We start from the raw sequence: 20777 nt of genomic DNA on the forward strand, positions 1-20777 counted from the left end.
CCAGGCAGTAGGTGCAGTGGTGTTTTGTCCTCTTCAGTCTTAAAATAAAACAACAACAAGAAAAGCCATAAGCTAGTGACATTTTAACAACTTGGTGGAAAACACGTAGCAGCCATCCAAACATACCACTGCAGAAACTATTTTGGCTGTTATTTCACAAGTTATTTGAGTTCCTAAATACTACAAAAGATAAAAGCTGCTCCCCCCTACTTTCCTCCTCCTCTCTCTTTTGCAGCTGTGGTACGAAAATGGTATGCCACCCGTCTTCTGGATTTCAGGATTCTTCTTCACTCAAGCGTTCTTAACAGGTGCCCAGCAGAACTATGCCAGAAAATACACTATTCCAATAGACCTACTAGCATTTGACTACGAAGTGCTGGAAGATAAGGAATATGAAATCCCTCCTGAAGATGGTAAATACATGACATTTATTTGCCTGTGTTGATGCATTTGTAAGTTAACATTAATTTGCAGACTCAGAGTTATGCAATTAAGTTAATGAACTCCGTTAGAAAACATACACAACTGCATTGCTCTCAAAATACTATGCAAGACAGCATTTAAATACTGCTGAGATTACTGCACTCAGACGAAAAGTAACAGCCCACAGATGAAAAGTAATACCAAGAGAAGACTGCTTATCCCTAACTTCCCAAAACAGATCACTTTTAAGCCGTGTTTGGCTTGCCTGTTCTTTTTGTTTAGTTCAGTCGAGTAACACATCTGAAGATGCTTATTCCCCTGAGTGAAAACAAACCCTTTGCTGTTGGCTGTGCTTGTTGGTAGTTGTGTGAGAAGGGTTTAGCAGTTTGACTGGGAGACCACCACCCAGTCAGTTTTCAACTTCTTTTGTTGTTCTTGAGGCAGGTTTATTTTTGTACTTAAAAGTTACAGTTTTCAAGCCTACACAACACAAAGGTGCGAATCTTCAAAAGAATTGCTTTTTTTCAACTCTCTTAATGGACTGTTTTAAAGATGTAATATTTAAATTGTTATATAACCTTTAAATGGTTAATTGCCAAATGGCAATGTGAAACAAGCAACAAAACAATTAATAGTAACTGGGGAAAGAGTCTGTATAGTCAAATCTCCAAGTTTAGAAACATTAAAGTTTATAGTCTGTAGTACATACAGAAAACTTTGTAATGACAACTGTGAAAATAGTGTCCTGTACTTTGGATTTTTACTTTTTACTTCCCTCAACATTATAAATACTAGATACACCATGATACTGCAAGACATTGCAACTTTATAAAACTTTATAGAATTATAATAATAAGTAATAAGTTGTAATGCTGTAAAAGATTGTGTTAAACTCAGTTATTTGATTATTTGGAACACAACAAAAATTAAAAACCAAAAAATGTGTGGGGACAAAAAGGCTCCACACAACTAACAGACAGTTAGCAAAAGTGTGTTGCCCTAGCTGCTGCTCTCAGCTAGAAACCTCTTCCAGTTTTTGCTTAATATATTACCTTTTGCAACTGATTCAGGTGTCTACATTCAGGGACTGTTCTTGGATGGAGCACGCTGGAACAGAGAAACTAAGAAGCTAGGAGAATCCCTTCCGAAAATCCTCTATGACACAGTACCTGTGGTATGTATCTTTCATTTGGTGATATTTTGTATTATTAGATATGAACAAATATTGTAGAACGATGTGGAACCTAAGTTCTAGCCTTGAAGGGACCAACAGGGTAATAAAAAAAAAAAAATGAATTGAAAATGCTTTGTGTTGAAAACCAAATTAAGCATCTAAGAGGAGCTGAGAATCCTCTACTAATGATGATGGCAACAGCAGGTCTGATGTTGCAGATTTTGGGAGAGGAAACAATCTGCTAAGAATGAGTAATCAAGAAACAGGTTTTCAAAGGCTACCTGTTAGAAAACAAACACCACCGACAAAAATATTTTGGCAAGCCAAGAGTGTTTCCCAACTTTTTCTTTCTTTCTTTTTTTTTTCTTTTTTTTTTTTTAACTAAAGTGAAAAGGCTTGTTCTTTGCTGCAGATATGGTTAAAGCCCTGTAAGAGAGCAGACATTCCACAGCGACCCAGCTACTTGGCCCCATTGTACAAGACCAGCGAGAGAAGAGGTGTCTTGTCAACTACTGGTCATTCCACCAACTTTGTAATTGCAATGACCCTCCCTTCGGATAAGCCACAAGAACACTGGATCAGACGGGGGGTGGCACTATTATGTCAGCTTAATTCGTAAACCTACCACAATCTATGGAGGTGCATTTCCAAATCACTTATTAGGGATGCATGTCCGTTCTGAAATGCCATTTTGAAAGAGAAATCAACACATGAAAGGAGGATAAATATATATATATATCTTTACAATGTTGCATTTGTGCATTTCATGAGAATTGAAGCAAAATACTAAAATATAAAGGTGCACAATAAAATCTTATACAAGCCAACAAGAATAACTGCTCCTTGAATAATTTTATTTTTTGAAGGCTCCTTATTTATAAGGAACATACATAAAATGAACACAACACTGTTGACAATGAACAAAACAGCATTTGATCTTTTTCCAGCTTTATAAAATTTTTAAAAATGATTTAGTTATAACAAAAAACTGATAGCGCAGCTGTATCTTATAGGACCATAATCACATTTGAAACCATAGACTCAATTGTTAACTGGAGGGGAAAAAATAAAAACAAAAATCACACTGCATCTAGCAACTACAATATTTTCTAAGCATAATCACAGCGGATTGAGTGCAATGTGATCTACATCAAAATTCATATGGGATGTCACACAGTGACAGCATTGTAATATACAAGTAACATGCCCTCCAACAAATACAAGTTAAATGAGACTCTGGATCCAAGCAGAATGGAATGTTGAAGCCAAGTAGAAATGTAGTGGAATTCAGATTGTCTGTAACATGACTTAAAAGCGTACATTAGAATGATTTGGAATTCAGTACTGGTAGAAATCTACAGAAGTCACAGCTGTTACACTGTTCTTCATAAGTTGTAATAAATACTAGAAAATAAAAGAAAAACAATGTATTTAATGAAAAATGCAGTACCTGCCTTCAAGGACCAATTTTTCCCTTGTCTGAAGATGGTGTTGGAAGGAAATTTACTATATTCCCTATATAGGCAGTGTATTAAGCTAAAACCATACTCCAACTAATACAAAAGTAATTATTCTACCTGAAATAAAGAAAATTTCATTTGTAAAAGTATTACAAGAAATAAACTTAAAAAAAATGATTTGACAATATCAGTTCAACCACATGACCCCTTATACTTGACAGAAATTAATAGAAATTTAAAATTAAGGGTCAGTTCAATACATAAACAACATTGGTTCTTTAAGTTAAAATTCTCAGAAGTTATCCAGTGACTTAAGTCTCTTTGAAAACGGTACTCACGGACCTAACGTGGGCACTAGGAAAAAAGTGTCACCCAGGATCTTTACATTGCAGAAGTTCAGCAAACTGAAGCTAACATCATTGTTTGTGCTAATTAGGGTCCAACAGTAAATGTGTTTAAAGAAGAAAAACAAAGAAACCTGAGTTCTGAGCATCAAATGGCTGTATACCTGAACTCTGGGCTTTTGGCTTCTTCACTGAAGAAACTGCACTCTTCTTTGAAATGGACCCTTAATACTGTTTCTTGATACTGCATTAGGAAGAAATACTGGCAAGAACCAACAATACCTTTAAAATATACAAGCTGCTCTTAGTAAAAACTAAATTGACCCATGAAGCTTCAAAAAGTAACAGGCCACAAGAAACACACAAACTTGAAATGGAATGAAGATACCAACTGGTGCTCTTTAAAGGCGTTAGGATCAGTATGTTTTTAGCAGCTACACTGGCACCAAGCAGACTGAAACAAAACTTACGGCACATAGTCAAAATACAGCTTACCTGCCATACACAAAGAAGACGACGAACTGTGTGTTCCAGAAAAGGCTACTACCATGCTTAGGACTGGTACTACAGAATCAACTTGCACTCCTCACAAACTCACTGATTTGCTTTGTGTTTTCTTGAAGGAGATGGGTACAAGAAGAACTAACTCACATCTGGCAATATAAACATCTCGGCAAAATCCTAAGACATCTGATCCCAGCAAATTAAGGCCCAAATTCTCAGTCTGTCCTTTCAAATGACACGTACAACAGATCTACCACATCTGCTTTTTAATAATCTAAATACCCAAATTGTAAAAAAAAAATCATAGAAATGAACTCCTTTATGCTGTAAGTAGAAATCTTTCTTACTTTCCACTGTGAGATGGCTGGTGCTACCATGTCTGATGTTGAGGCATTGTAGAAACAGATTTTGATCTGGTATTATAGTATTGCAAATAACCCACCAGTACTACATACACAGACCATAATTTAACTTTTGCGCCCATGTTCAGTAACTAGCATCTTCCACTTTGGACTTTCTTTTTTAACATAAAGAGGAGAAAAAAAATCCAAAACAACCGTTAAAAAACGGAATAATTCCCATATGGATTCTCTGCTAAAAGGGAGTTTGCACACATTCTCAGCCACAATTCTTCAGTAGTTTATGGTGCAAGTGGCACACAATACATGTTTAGCATCTGTAGAAAAGAACCAGGAATAGCTCTGTAACTCCAACATCAGGGATTTCCCCAAGCTAGCACTAATTCTATTGCATTTTGCATTTTCTTACTAATATCAAGGGACAAACATCAAATAAATCTTAGTCAGGAAAACATCGTCAAACTGATCCTTGACAGAACACAGCACTTTGCAGCGTATATTGCAACAGCCTGCCTTCTTACACATGAAGTTTATATAAACAAGGGAGTGCAATTTAAGGTGTACTCTTAAAAATTTAAACGTTGCTTAGATTTGTACTCATTTTTTAAATTTAAAACATCACAGTGGTTTCCAGTTAACTACCGTTGTTAAGATTTAATACTTAAAGTCACCACTATGTAGACGGATCAACACAGAAATGAATAAACAGATACATATATATGCACAAATCGATATATGCATATATATGCCCACTGCTTAAGACTTGTGCGGTACTAAAAGCTTACTCAGGTTCCTTTGGAGGTATGAATTTCAGCTGCAACATTTTCCAGGTTTTGCTCAAATGTAGTATGAAATGGTATTTTCCCAAGTGTGTAGATCCTGTATGTTTTTTATTTAAGCAAGTAGCGCACCCAACTGGGCATTTATTTCTCTTACTTAGTATTTCCAAATTATCAGTCACTTCAGTTTAGAAGACATATTGAGTAATCTCATCTGATTTGAATTAGAAAAAAGCAGGAATTAATCTACACAGAAATGAATATATTGTACTTGTGTAAGTAGTGCAAGCCACTGCTTTTCCTCTGAGCAACGTGCATACAGTGAAACAGTGCAGACTCAAAGCCATACAGTAATATTATTGAATCCACAGTGATTACCAGAATTAGGTCAAAACTGGATGTCAAGCACAATTTTGTCTTCATAGAGGGCAATCACCAGCATGATGGCAAATCCAAGAAGCAGGCCTAGATTCTGAAGAATGAACTGTCCCACAGGACAATAGCCATGCTCTTCATTATCTCCGTCTCCATGAAGCATTTCTGGAAGCTAAAATGAAAAACAGTTCTGAAAAAGTTATTTCACCTTTATTTCCTTTCACCACTGACAAGTTTACAAGACATTATTGAACAAGAATAAACATTCCAGGATTTAGTTATAAAAACAATCCACCAATAGTTAAAACTACACCCAGTCATTACATTTTATAAAAACATGATCTCAGACACATCATGTATTTACTACGCAAACTCAAAATGCCTTTCCTGTGGACATTTTTTGAGCTTTTCCTGGATCACACATCTATTTAAAAGTTTAAGTTTCTCAGGACAAGGACCAGGTCAGTATTCTCTGAACTCTGATCTCTCAAGTTTGTTTAGTTAGTTAAAACTAGCCATGCTCAAATAAACATAATAAAAGTTTTTACTATTGCTACAGCAATTACATTGCTATAAACATACCCTTTATAATGACTTAACTGATTAACTCAGCCATTTATTTGTCATGTTACATGCTTACACATTCACATATATTTCCTCTTAAGTATGGGAATAATCAATCTGTACAGATCAATCTGTACGCTACAACTAAATAAAGAGAAAACTAGGTACGTGTATTAAAAAAAATCTGAAAGTTCTTCCTGTTCCTCACCTATGAAGAAAAGTTAAGTAGTACTGACAAAAGGGCCAAGAGCAGACTTAGAAGATGTCGAAATAAATCTTATGAAGTTTTTTACAAAACCATCTTTTGTCAAAGACGACAAAAATAACAAAATGTTGTGTGAATAAATTAATTCAGGAAAGCATGAGGTAAACAAAGAAATTCATTTAAGGCATACTTAATATAGGAAAACATTATACAGAACAGAAACTTCAGGTAGTATACAGCACAAGTCTCTAATATCGCTCTTCATTAAATAGGCTGTAACTGTTTAGGTTATTCCAAGTACCTGAATACTGTGCAACAGACAAATTATCAGAGCATTGAATCAGCTGAAGAGATAAATATATTACCCATCTAGTCTTGCATTACTGTATTTTGAAAAGCTGACAAATTGACCCATTGAGAAATTAAATATACATATATATATACATATGTGTATGTGTGTATATATATGTGTGTGTGTGTATGTGTGTATATATATATATATATAAATAATATATAAATAAACTGGTATGAAAAGGTTCCTCACTTGTAGATTACTAAACATTTCACTTTATAAGCTTTATATTGATATGACCAATTTTAGGGAGCACACAGTGAGTCTGGTCCTGTCAATATAAAAAAAAAAAACACCATCTTGAAGTTGACAGGTTATAGCTTCAGCCCTAGAGATATCAGAAATTAAAAACCATATATTTATTTGCCAGTAAGATGAATTGATTCAAGTTGGACTAGGGAGGAATTTAGGAAAATCCAATGTACCCACTCAAACCATAACGGCAGTGTCAGAAGGGAAGACCTTATGATTGTTTTTCTGATAGTTATCACCACATGAAGTTATTGTGGAGGTCATGGAAAGCCTGGAGGTTTGAAAATATCCCTGCTTCAGGTTCTACTGAAGAACAGCATCTTTTACTTTGTGTTAGAAAACATGTAATTAGAGAAATTGCAGGACAATCAGATGCAAGAATACCAGAAGGTCCATTCTCAATGGGCTGGTGTAAGGAATGGATAAAAAATGCACCTTAGTGAACCTCTGTTAAGCTAGGGAAGGACTAAACTCTGAGAACAAGGTTTTTGACAGGTAACTAGATTACTGAAACATCAATACAAAAATGTGGTGCAGTTTCAAGTGTGTCACACAGAGGCTTTCCTGCTCTTGTTTAGAGTCAGACCATAAGTCCTTCATTATTTGGATGCTACAGTGACCAAGGAAAAGGACAAACAATAAAGGAATGAAAGTACTGCCTTTCCTTTGCTGTCTTCAGTCAGGGTACATATAGGAAAAAAGTACCAGCCACAAAACTTAAAACAAGGGATTACTCAGTAATTACAAGTTATAGCTGAACATCTGAAGTTGCATGAAAAATCATTCTTGACTTAGCAGCCACTCTCTTCAGCAAGCCTGGAAAGGGCTCATTTACCTTACAATAGAATGACTTCATCACTAGAGTGTATTTACTAAAGTTCTCTATAATGAAATGTCCCATATTTGACTTTCTTTGCCAAGACAGCTTCTGTGATATCAGCAAATTTATCAGAAACAGAACCTTTGTTTTCAGCAGCCTTAGCTAACACTTCAACAATACCACTATGGGTGAGAAACCAGGCTGGGAAGTAGCAACTACTGGCCACAGAGTCTGAGGGGAGAGGTGTCTTCATAACGTCACCTGCTTTACTTAGCACCAGGAGACTAATGCAATCAGCCCACCTCAGAGCACATCAGACACCTGACAGCCTCATGAACAGTGACAAAGAAGTGATGCAGTTCTAGTAAGAACTGCTGAAACCCAAAGCCTATGTGTGTCTGTGGCTTACACTAACTGAAAGATGCCTGCTTGCTTTGACAAGTCTGCCAGTGAGAATCAAACACCATTTTGTACCAGTTAACTTTTGGGGAAGACGTTAAAAAATTAAAAAACAACAAGTGGTTTGAAAATAGGATAGTCAGCACAAATGTACACGGAAGGTATTTGTCACAACAAAAAATGTTCCGTGGTAGGTGCCATTTCAAATCCTAGCTTGAAGCAGGGAACGCCAAGAAGACAGAACCATGATCACCTTACCATATCAACCAGTGCCACATAGAGGAACATGCCTGCTGTGACCGCAAAGATCCACAAGGTGATGTTGTTCGCATACTGTCCCACCGCTGTGCCTATCAGCATCCCGATGTAAGCCATCATGGCAGACAGGAGGTTGTACACAATAGCTTGCTTTACCGTCATGCCAGCTTTAAGAAGCACAGCAAAATCACCTGAGGAGGAGAGAGCAGACAGGGTAAGTTTAGTATTGGTAGTCTCCAGGAGAGAAAATAGTAAATGTAGGCTAATTTACCTATCTCAGCAATCCAAGGCACTGCCAAAGTAAAACGCTGCCAGAGGCTCAAAGGAAGATTGGGCAACAGGATTATGAAAAAGCTCTTATAACAAAATGATTTTTGTGCAGCAAGTCCTTGGTTACATTATGAGTTGAAGGCATCTATTCATCATACTGATTGACAGAAAGGTATTAGTGATTAACTGTTAAAGGTTAATAGAGGAATCTAGATTTGTTACTCCCACAGAATACGTCTGTACAGACAGACTTGCTTTTACTTCACACAGGTTGGTCATTGCACATGAAAACAGAGGTTTAGTTTTGACCATGCCTGTTACCTATATACATCCTACCCTGCAAATTCAAGAGGATAATGAGGCATCAGTTCCCACAGGTGACAATGAATTTGAGAAGTCAGGTGCTAGGAAAAGGAACAGTTACATTCAGAAGGAATGACTTTGTATTCATGAATGCTTGCTGGTTTAAAATATGCCAGGTAAACCTGCATTACTTTGAATTCAGACCACCTCTGCTAAAATTGCTGATAGAGGTAGATCTATAAAGATCTAAATTTTCAGCTCTTAACCAGCTAGTAGTTTTACTCTCTTCAAACTGAACTCTTATGAATATGAGTGAAAGATGATACATAGTTAATAGGGTAATGAATATATTATTCCTGTGTCGGATATTCTAGAAATTAATTGCTCAATCTTGAATCAGAATCCACAGCATATACAGTGAACTATGGTATTAGCAATACTGTCTGTAGTATAGCACCACGAATATCTTCTCTATTGTCCCATCTGCACCCATTACTTACCTTGTGCTTAGTATTTACCTATGTAAAGTTTTCACCTGTCACCTCGATGGGTATTTGACTGTGATTACACACAGTTTAATCCAGCACAATTTCAGGTTACAGGCTGAATAATAATCCAATACCTACAGGACTTATCTAAATAGTCATCCACACCCACTGGACTTGGTGATAACTGGTACGAAGCATCTTCTAAAGATCTCCACAAAGAATTTTGCTAATTCATTTAACCTTCTATAATATACCATAGGATGTGTGACTTTGTGTGTTTTTTTTTTTAATTTTTATTTGTTTGTTTGTTTGTTTTTTTGTTTTGTTTTTTAAAGACAGTGCCATGTGGACTAGTATGAAACTATATAAACCGCAGAGGTGAAACACCAAAAATGTGTACACTATACTCCTAAGAATATTTTTAAAACACATTCAAAATCACTTCACAGAACAGCTGTAGCTAGATGCCTGACAAACTAATCTTGTATTAATATTCTCTTTATGTACACTGAAATACTACTACTCAATCACTCCTGGAAGTTCTGGTCACCCTTACGGCAACAGCACTGCATTACGCTTACCAGGATAAGTATCACAACAGCTTTTAGATACATATTTCATCCAGCTGAAGATGAGACACATCAGTTTATACAATTAGTTACCTAATTCATGGGGAAGCTCATGACAAAATACTGCTATAGATGTACTGATTCCTCCTGTCAGTCCAGCACTAAAAGCTGCTCCTGGAAGAAAAAATAAAGAAAGATACAAATGGTATTTTACTATTTCAATGCAGCAAATTTCATCAAAAGACTTCTTAAAATTACACTTGTTTGCTAAAATGCACACTAATGCTTTTTTCATTACACTGGAAGTATCCCAGATGTGCATTAGCACTGTCTACTTTATTGCTGAGTTCATCTGAAGCGCAAATCCCGAGATAGAACACAACTGCAAGACATAAAGGTAACAAGCTAATAAACTGCATCATTTTTACATTTTGAATGCATCTCAAGTTTATTAGGGTAATTATGAGTGCACATGAGCAACAGGATAGCTCTCTCCTTTCCAGGTTGGAAATCCAAACTCTTGTAATCCACAAGCTCCCTATTTCTTTAATGCTTATTCCTAAAGCATGATTTTTTTTCAGCAACAGGAATAAGCCTAACTTGGAAGTTAATAAGGAGAAAAACTTGTGCAAGATTCTTTTAGTAACTTTTGTGTAAGCTAATTTAATTCAACTTTAAGTTCATGCCTTAAATCATTCTGAGATGAGAAAACTGATGTTAGATTTCTGTACTATAGCTGAGAAAGGTACAAGAAGAGCCTGTAGTGAGCAGTCAAAACACTAAATAAAGTAGAAAAAAGGCACAACCTTAAGATAGAGGAAATTTAACTTTCCTCAGAGAAGTATGGATTCCTCCTAACTTGATATACATTAAAAAGATTAACACAAACATTTCTAAAACTGTACCAAACAATCAGGTGGTTGGGCTTGACACAGAAATATTTAGAAATGGAGTTTTAATACAGTGAAGCTTTCAACAGATGGCGTAGTGATCTTTTTTGGCCTTAGAAGCCACTGTCAAAATGTCTTATAAATTCAACATGAAAAATAAAGCAGTAAGTTGATTTTTATTAAATATGGTTTCTTTTTAAATTAGATAAAGAGAAAGTGGAGATACTGTAGTAGATTCCATTGTTAACTCAAAACCCTAATAAAGAGATAATCCCCTATGCTTCTTTTGACTTGTAATGATGTGTTAAAATTAATGTGTTTCACAGTTCAAATCACATTTAGAGGTTTAAAATAATTGAAGTTGTAATCTAATCAAATTTGTAATTGTTCCTATTTCTCTGTTTGGTAGTTTAATCTACATTTGGCTAGACATAAATCTATACTAACTGTAATCCGAAATAATACTTTGCTGAAATAAGAATAAAATTATCCTAAGGAGTACTTTTTTGAGTAGCTGACTCATTTATTAATGCATACATGTGGAGTCAGGAGTACCTGACTTATTTATTAATACGATATTTATGTGTTAATGATAATATTCCTATTATTATAAATAAATATAAGTAACAACAAATGACATTTCTTCTGTCTTTGAGGCAAATACTGAGACCCAGACAACAAATATGCACTACCGGTGCTCCTTAATTCACAAGGAAGTTACTCGGCACCTATCTTTATCTAACAGGTTGCTACTGTTACTAATGCCAACAAAGTAATCTTGGTGGAAGCAGTCACTGAATATTAACAGAAGGAAGATGACAATTACAACTGATGGCCTTTTAATTCCTGCTCTGAAGGAGAATAAACAATGCCAGTAACCACAGAAGCTAACTGGAAATCTGTGATCACTAATAAGTAAAATGCGACCAAAGTTACTCAACATGAGGAGAAAAACTGTTGAAAAATACCCAGTGTTTTTGCCTACCTATTGCTAAGCCGTCACTGAAGTTGTGAATTCCATCTCCCATGATTACCATCCAAGCAATATTAGCTATCCCTGTATCTTTCAGGTCTTTTCCAGAATGGCAATGGCCATGGGAATGATGCGAATGTTTGTGATGCCAGTGGTGACTGGGTTTCCTAGCTATCATTTTATCTTCACCATGGCTGTCGTACTCTGAATCGTGAACATCGTGCTCTTGAGCAGCTCGTATAACATCATTGTGAGGATGGTGCATGTTGTTTTCTTCTTCTACAGACAAAAAGTTTTTGGGAGGGGATTCCAGCTGGCCATCTAAGTCAGTCAGTTCAGTTTCATTAAGTCGATCTTCAGATAAAACCGAGTCATCTGCTCCTGCATTGTAGTCAATTGAGAGAAACACTGCATTAATTCTGATTAGAATATATCCAGCTACTACTGCAACATTAAGCTAAGAATTTACTTGTTTTGTGAAAGCAGAAATAGTGTTTTAACACATCCTAATCTAATAATTGTGTGATTAACATTCTGTCAATGAATAAATAAATTCCATTACCCTATTTTTCAGTGATTTGCATATACAGCATTCTAAAAGTCTCCACTGTGAGGCAGCAGCTATGCACCCATTGTACACGAAGTCTGTTTTAGCCTGACCTAGGTGTACTAGGTGTACATCTATGACTTTGCTACTGACAAAGTTTGTGGTTGAACACTGGAAAAGGAGAGTAGCGAGCACCATAACGTCTCACACGCTGCAGATGGAATGCTGCACATACAGGACATGGAAACATAACAGGATCTGCCGCTGATACAACAGATCTTTAAACTGCTTCTGTACCTCAACTGTCTTTGTGACAGACACTTGTGTCATACAGGAAACTCCTTTAATGTAGCTCATTACCCTGCCAGCAACCAAAGCCATTTTTATAAAGACAGACAAACTGAAAACAATGCAGAAGGCTTGCGTGTGTAAATTTTAAGTTTACTAGTATTTCTGAAATACTGTTAAATAAAAGGAAGAGGCAATATGTGCTCTAGGAGACAAAAACAATTATAGAAAAAAACATTTATGGACAATGAGTTTATTAGCATAAAATAACTGAACAAAAATATTCAAGAGTCAGAAAAAAAAAGTAGAGGGAGTAGAGGGAATTATTAAAATGGCACAGAGTACCTATGCAGCAGACAATGAGTTTCTAGATAAACAAGCTCTTAAACATAATTTGGAGGCTGTCTAAAGCCTTTTTGCTCTATGTCAGTTCTCCAAATCTCATTTTAAGTTGTCTGAATGGAGAAGGCTGCAGACCTAACACTCCCTACAACGAACCGTTCAAATTAACAAAATTGCATTTGTATAACTTATAGCGCATGCATTCTTCATCAACCAATGAATTCAGCAGCCACACTGGCAACCGGAAGGCAAGTTTACAAAGCAAAGCTCTTCCCCTTCTCTTGCCCCTTCGAGACGTGTGCTATGGCATTCCTTCTGGGTTCATACTGCACAAGCATTCAGATTATTATGAAGGAATAGCGTATGAAAATTATTTTGGATCCTTGAGAAACATCCTTGAGAAAATCAGAGATATTTGATTACATTTATGAGAAGAAATTAATTTTGCTTAGCTTTCTTGGCCAAATTGTAATTGGTCAGAGGATAGAATCTTTAAAGTGTAATAGCATATCATCTTTCAAATTGTGTGTGTTAATTTTTGATCTAGTTTTTGCCAAGTCTGAGCTAGCTGGGCCCAGATTAACCAAGTGCTTAACAAAACTAAAGAATTACAGCCACCCAAAAACCTTGACTGCTTCGTAAGTCTGAGAACCATTTGTAGGGTATATTAGCAAGTGTTCATGGTAGTCTCAGATCTCAGAAAAACAAAATATATATAGCATGGGGAAAGTCTATTAAGCCTTATTAACAATGATTTACATAATAGCAGCACGACTGTACAAGAGGTTACATGCTACATGCCATAGGTTACAAGCATAGGTTACAAGCCATTACTTGGAATATCATAATCAGAAAAAATTCTGAAAATAAACAGCTACCTGCAAGGGGTTTGAGCTGAAGCCAGTCAGCATCTGGTCTATTATTTAATTTGTGATCTGAGAGTTTCCTTCCAATTGGTGATTCTTCAGTCTGCTTTTTCTTGCACCATTTCTGCTGACTCTGCAACAGGAAACAATTGACATTGGATTTGTAAAAGGACGTCAACAGAAATGAAAAAAAATGAAGCATTGCCAAAAAACATCTTAAAAACAGACTACCACACACATGCACAATTTCACTCCAGTAACAGAGTACATAATTGCAAAGAACATTGTAACAGCCAAGAAACACATACCTGGAGTCATTGCATTCACTTATTTTGTTCAAGAAAGCAAGCATGCAGCAAGAACAGCTCCTGTTTTGTTCAATTTTAGAAGTTTCTACTCCTACAACTTCCTCATATTTTCCTTTAGAGAAAAGCTTGCCATCTTCCTGTGCACACCCCATACCGCAAGGATTATAGTTTTGCTAAAGCATCTTAGGAGATTTAACTATTTAATTAATCTTAGAGATACGTAATAGCTTTTATCTTTTCATCAGAAGATCTAAGAAAAGAAATGCCTCCTCCAGCACAGAAAATCTTTTGCTGCCTGTCCAGATGAGGCAGCAATTTTGATGTGAATGAAACTGGAGCAATTTTTGTTTACTCTTTTTGGGAGAAGCAGTTATAGTCATTTTCATAAAAGTGTACTTAATAATGACTGCTGAAATAATATGGCTCTTTGGTGGCTTGAATTTCCACTGACTTACATACCTCTGCAAGTACTCAATCTCCTTTTATACCACCACTATGATTACAGCCTGCTTCCAGACCTAAAAATCCAATCCTTTCTTTTCAGGGAAGCAAGTAACAATTTAAATGACATTGTACCAAAAGCAGAAGGTCTGCAATTTTCTACTGTGACTGCTTCTGTTACACTGACATCATTAGTTGAGAGTATACAGTTGCATTTCTCCTAAATTGTCTGGCAATTGTTTTGCTCTATTATCAGTTCTTTCTTACATACTTCCTTTTTGTATTTTTGCAAAGAGATCATAGCATTCTGAGGAAGGAGCTGTAATTTCTTATATTTAGAGATATACCTCAGTGGATGTTGCCAAAAGCCTGGTATTTTCCCCATCTGATGTCTACTTTGTTTCCCCAGATTACTTTGTTAAGAAAAGCAACCTGTTTTAGAAAGGGTTTCCTCACATGAAATCAAATGGAACACACATTTTAAATATGTGTATATATATATAAAAGATATAAGAGACATATATATATATATATATATATATATATAAGATATATATTTTTATTTATATATATATATAAAATACACACAGAATAATGAATCACCACGCAGACAATTCCTCAACACTCACGAAGATACATTCAGGTAAAAAGATTTTTTTCAAGTAGCACACAATTTCACTGCATACCTTTTGTTTATTGTAATGCTTGTACATTCTTATACAATGTTCAATGATGAACAAAACATAAATGCCTCCAAGTGCCACAAGACCTTTCAACACTGGATCATTTTCTTCTAGAAAGCCTTCAGTCCCTATTCCATGTGGGTGGGCATGTCGATGAGAATGCCTGTGTTCATGAACGTGACCTTGGCCATGGTGGTGGCTGTGGTTGTGGCCTCCATGTGACTAAAGGAGAGAAAGCGGTAACACTGCGTGACCCGGTGCAACTGGGAGACTGGAACGGCTCTGACCTCAGATGACAAAATATGGAGCCTCTTCAGAAAAGTAGTACCAAAAACACTTCAGAAGATTATTGTCATACAGGTATGTTTTACCACAGAAAATCTTAATTAGACTATTTATTACTCTAATATTCATCTGGGTGATTTTTAGAAGGGGGAAAAACAAAGAAGCTTCAGCTTTTTTTTCCTGACTAAAAAGTGCTAAATGCTAGAACTGAGAACACTTAGGAAAATCACACAGTTACTGTTGCTACTGTCCCACTAACAACCAAGCATCATGTTTTTAACTATTATAATCAATTATAAACTTAACTCTGATCTGCAATACAAATTAATATATATATACGTAAAAAAAAAAAAGTATTAAAGTTTACAAAAAGAAAACATTAATGTTAGTCTTTTTGTTCAAAGGATAAAAGTAAGTTTTAAAACACATTTTCCTTTTTTCCTAACAATTATGGCATACTGTCACAAATTAAAAACTGCTTACCTTCCCCTAGAGTTTGGGCAATTTCTTGATTCGTTACATTAGAAGTCAATTTCTCCCCAAAAGCTAGTAATCAGTAAGCTGTATCCCCTGAAACACTTTAAGGTGGTACTGATACACAAGTATCAAAAGAAAGTAACACCACTAAGTTTAAAGTGCTCTTCTTGGTCTCAGGCATTTTAAAATATTATTAAAGTTAGCTTATGAATATGCAACTGCTATTACATTTATTAGTAACACGCATATATTTTGTATTTAATGGCAAGGCTCAAATACTGTTTCAGGACGTCCATCAGCCAAGCCAATCTACAGCTGTGAGCATTTGTTAGTTGACACTTGTCAAACAGTTCCTTCTAAATTCTATATGCACTTGAATAAAACGTAAGGAAAGCAATACTTACATGTGGCAACAGGTGGAGTAGAGCATCTCCACTCATTGTTCCTACAGCCAGAGCTACCAAGAAAGTTAGAAGAAATTTGAAGCACCATTGGTTAATGATGGGAATCAAGATCACACCTAGCAAGGAAAGCAGGCTAATGACGGTGATAGAGATGATACCACAAAACCAGGCTGTGGGAAGAAATGGATACAGAAAGCTTATCAGAATAATAATTGTAAAACTTTAAAGACGGATTAATGACTTTCAACTGTGTCTTAAGAAGGTGACTTTCCTTTAACCTAACTCGGGTGATTGTTCATTCAAAAGGTGCTGAAAATATGAAGTACCTTTAGTACTCAGGTCCACAGCAAAAGACACACAGGCTTATTCACTGCACAATAGATCGAAAAATGTTAGAAGACAATCAGCTAAGGGAACAGAACAGCCCAGCTCTTCTTACTGACTGCAAGCTCCCAGCTTAGCTCTGCAGTCTATTCATGAAACACAAAAACCCCAGATTTCATGCTGGAACAAAAACATCTTGGCTATTTTTTTCAACTTACTATGACTCTATGGGCACTAATTCATGTTTAACATTTATTTTCAATTATATTCTGATGGAAATTGTAGGTGGAGTAAATACTTCCTTCCCTTTGGTAGGAGTAACATGTTCAGTTAGGCACCATTCTCTTCATCTGGTGCTCTGAAAAATACATTTTTACTTATGAGAAAAAAATTTAAGACTCAACCTTTGACAGAGAAACCTTAAAATCAAATGCTAAGAACTTAAAAAGAACTGAAAGCAACTTGCTACCGACAAGAAACAGTTTACATTTTTCTGAGAATTTCTACTGTTGTCATTGGAAGAAACAGTGATAATGGCACAGGGTACAATCAACATAATCCTGCTAATTAAAGATGTGCCAATTTCGACATGACAAGGAACGACAGAAGAAACAGATTCTGAGAACAACGAAACATGCCTCTTGCGGTCAGAATCTCGGCCTAGGAAAATACTTTCTTCTACTTTTTTTTTTTGTCCTATCAGAGAAACTTCAAAGAACAGTTAAAAAATGTTTAGTTCCAATAGTACAGTTCATAAGGTTCACAGCCCCAAAGACAGGAATAGTTGGTGGCTCCACGTATTAATCATTTAACTCTTTTCAATATCACAGCAATACACATAAAAATAGAAATGTATTTACAACACAAAGTAGAGATTTACATGGAGAATTATGAAACTAATATTCATATATGGTATTACCTGTAAATATAATTGAAAAAGAAACAAACTTTTGTGACACTGATAGTGTGATCATGTCACTATGCAAAGTAACATGTTACAATGACATGGAGTGAGCTAAGTTACCTCTGCTGAACAATTTTCATTAGAGGCTCCCACTTTACAAATGGTAACTGCTTGGGCTGAGACATTCCAACAACATAATTTCCTGAAGCTGAACTTTTTAATTATTTGTTCCAAGGTTTAATCTAAATGCTTTAGGTATTTCCAGTTTTCTTCCTAGCTTCACTCTATCAAAAATGTCTTTGCAATTTGCAAGCTTCGATGAAAGTTAGCAACTTCTGATTTTAAAATCATTAGTGCCTCTGTACTTTGGTACAGGATCTGACTTCCCTCAAAGTTTGTGAAGTTCTGCTCATTCTTCACCAAGAAGGGAAAAACACCTTGGTTAATGGGTGTGGGAAGATGAGAAGAGAAGAAGATTATGTGTTTCAATGAGCAGCTGCAACACATCACTCAGCAGTCAAATGTCCCAATAATTCTATTTGTACAAAGAAATGCAACAGATCAGATTTAACAAGACTTTGCCACTAGAAGTGTGTCTGCCGCAGCCTTTTTTGGTCAACACCAAAACTTACAAGATCTGCTGTTTCACCCATGTTGGGGGATACTCATTCTTAACAAGTCTGTATCTCCCATGACAGTGCAGAAAAGGAAACAATCCAATTCAAACACACAGGTTACAAGAACATATCCAACAGGAGAAACTGACTGGAAAAAGATTTAGAAAGCATGCAGCATATACTAGAATGGGGATTGACACTGAGAAGAAAACAGAGTTGGTGAAAAGACAAGGACTGCAATCACATGAGGAACTAAAGAACAGAAGTCAGAAAACAGGAATACGAAGTAGGTGTAGAGTGGAAGCAGGACTCTGCAAACCAAAATACTGTCGCTACACAACCCTGAATCATCCCCAGAGCACTTCAATCATGTACACTCGACGAACAAGCCCTGCTGAAAGAAACAGCAGAGATGGGCATGTAACCCAATACCAAATCGTAATGTGCATGCTCAAGTTGCCCAAATTAAAGTTAACAGCCAGTTGGCAGGACACAGATGTGCTGATGGTCATTTAACCTGGCACTAACAGCAGCCTTACATGGAGACCGAAAACGGAGGCTATGTATACTGGCTGTCATGGCACAGATTTGGCAGACGCATCTCTGAAGGGCGCACATACCTTTTTGAGTGATAGAGTATCTAAACATGGCACCCCGATTAAGGTGAGGCACATGAGAAGGAGAATACAGAGTCTGTGCCCCACTCCGAAGCTGATGGTCAAAATCAGCAGCTGTTAAAACAGTTGTTTAAACTCTTTAAAAGGGTATGGATCCAAAATTATCAGCAAAAGGTTGCCATCAAATCAAAGGACAAGAAATATATACAAAAACAGCATATGACCCCACAGTTACATACGTGTACAAACTTATTCTGATAAAGTTATCGCCTGAGATGAAAAGGACTACATTAAGACCTCTGAAAAAAAAAAAAATCTGACAAAATTTTATTGAATGATTTCATACAGCTGTAGTGTCCAAAACACTAAAATATTATGGAAATAGGCCTAACATGCAGTATTAAGAACACTGCAATAGCTCGTAAGTTATAAAAGATCTTGGTGTGTAACAGCCCAAGGAATACTAGATAAGGCTTGGTTAATGAAGTCAAGTTATTAGGTACTGGTTTATAATTTTCTTCTGGAAAAAAAAGTAAGAGGGAGGTGATCCAAAAATTTCCTCTGTGAGGGACCTCTGTTCAAACACTGCATAGCCAACAAAAGACGGCTGCTCTGCGTCATATTTGCAGAGCTATTTGTAAATTACAACAGAGCAGAAGGACAGTAAGGTAGATTCCTTAGAAGGCTGAGAAAAGTTACCTATCTGCAAGCTTTCAGAAGAAAGCAAGCTAATACCAAGGCTCCAGTGCAGCAAAGCCTTCCTGCATTCAGGGAATGGTAAGGTCCAGGGAATGCTGTCTGATCTGAAATACCTTTAAACAGCAGCCCTAGCTGATCCCTGACTTGAAAAATTTGCTCATTGTTTACTTGCATCGTATCTCAGTGCTGCCCCTTTTGTGAGAGGCTAGGTTCTCAATCCAGGTATACAGTATTTCATAGACAAGTAGGTGAATTATATTCTCAAATGTAACTTCTTTCACTTGAGATGTAAACATGGTTCTAGTCTATAGGTACACAGCACAAGCACAGTAAGAGACCCTCGCCAATATCTATGGCAATTACACCATTCATGCTAACAGTGAGCTGCTACAATTTCTGGCCCTGCTTCTGAAGAACTGAATCAAGCAATTGTGGTAGCATCAATCTGTTCACAATCAACCAAGTGACAGCTGTAAATCTAATGATTTCAGTGAACTGAACTAAGAAAAGAAAAAAAAAAAATACAAGCGGCAGTTTGTCCAGTAACTACAGCAACATACATTCCCAAATGATTTCAAAGTACAGGAACAACATGGTGTTTCTCAAATGTGGAAAGCCGATTCAATGTTCCAACGTGAAGAATATGTCTACTGACTGATTCCCAATCATTCAAACTGAAAAAATTAAATTAAATGAAAAGCTTCACTAGTTTTACCACATTCAGGATCTACTTCTCTTGCTGACTGACAGCTGTGTGTCAGCAGCTAGACAGTCCACACAGAGTCTGCGTGGCTGCATAACAGGTGGAGTTACGATGAGAAGTTAGAGGGGGAAAATAACATCATACAACCCTCTTCAGTACAGCCCTGTTACGTATCTAGAAGTTCAGTAATCAAATAGATTAGTTTGATTCATATTCGGATGCATGCTTACTTTTGAATTGCCTAGGAACCCTGCATGATGGTAATGCTTTAACAAGGCCAAGTGCCGGGTCCTGCACCTGGGGCGCAATAACCCCAAGCAGAGCTACAGGCTGGGAGAGGAATGGTTGGAAAGCTGCCAGGCAGAGAAGGACCTGGGAGTGATGGTGGACAGTCGGCTGAATATGAGCCAGCAGTGTGCTCAGGTGGCCAAGAAGGCCAACGGCATCCTGGCTTGTATTAGGAACAGCGTGACCAGCAGGGCTAGGGAGGTGATCGTCCCCCTGTACTCAG

The 20777-nt window shown here is 36.6% G+C and overlaps 2 protein-coding genes across 9 annotated transcripts in view; one reads left to right on the forward strand and one right to left on the reverse strand.

The window, feature by feature from the left end:
* DNAH7 (dynein axonemal heavy chain 7) overlaps positions 1-4261 on the forward strand; it is a 112295-nt gene extending 108034 nt beyond the window's left edge. For all 3 annotated transcript variants that reach the window (XM_084523564.1, XM_084523563.1, XM_084523565.1), the window contains 3 exons: positions 236-413; positions 1494-1597; positions 2010-4261. In XM_084523564.1, the coding sequence (XP_084379690.1) occupies positions 236-413; positions 1494-1597; positions 2010-2216 (489 nt within the window). In that variant the 3' untranslated portion in view covers positions 2217-4261. The remainder of the gene's footprint in view (positions 1-235; positions 414-1493; positions 1598-2009) is intronic.
* The window catches only part of SLC39A10 (solute carrier family 39 member 10), a 195990-nt gene continuing 177650 nt past the window's right edge, over positions 2438-20777 (reverse strand). For 5 of the 6 annotated variants that reach the window (XM_084523569.1, XM_084523570.1, XM_084523571.1 and 2 more), the window contains 7 exons: positions 16403-16572; positions 15240-15458; positions 13817-13937; positions 11774-12142; positions 9992-10072; positions 8269-8459; positions 2438-5590 (listed from right to left, as the gene is read on the reverse strand). In XM_084523569.1, the coding sequence (XP_084379695.1) occupies positions 5432-5590; positions 8269-8459; positions 9992-10072; positions 11774-12142; positions 13817-13937; positions 15240-15458; positions 16403-16572 (1310 nt within the window). In that variant the 3' untranslated portion in view covers positions 2438-5431. The remainder of the gene's footprint in view (positions 5591-8268; positions 8460-9991; positions 10073-11773; positions 12143-13816; positions 13938-15239; positions 15459-16402; positions 16573-20777) is intronic. The other variant, XM_084523566.1, reaches the window with a different exon arrangement.

This window comes from Aythya ferina (genome assembly GCF_964211825.1).
Source record: "Aythya ferina genome assembly, chromosome: 6".
NCBI lineage: Eukaryota > Metazoa > Chordata > Aves > Anseriformes > Anatidae > Aythya > Aythya ferina.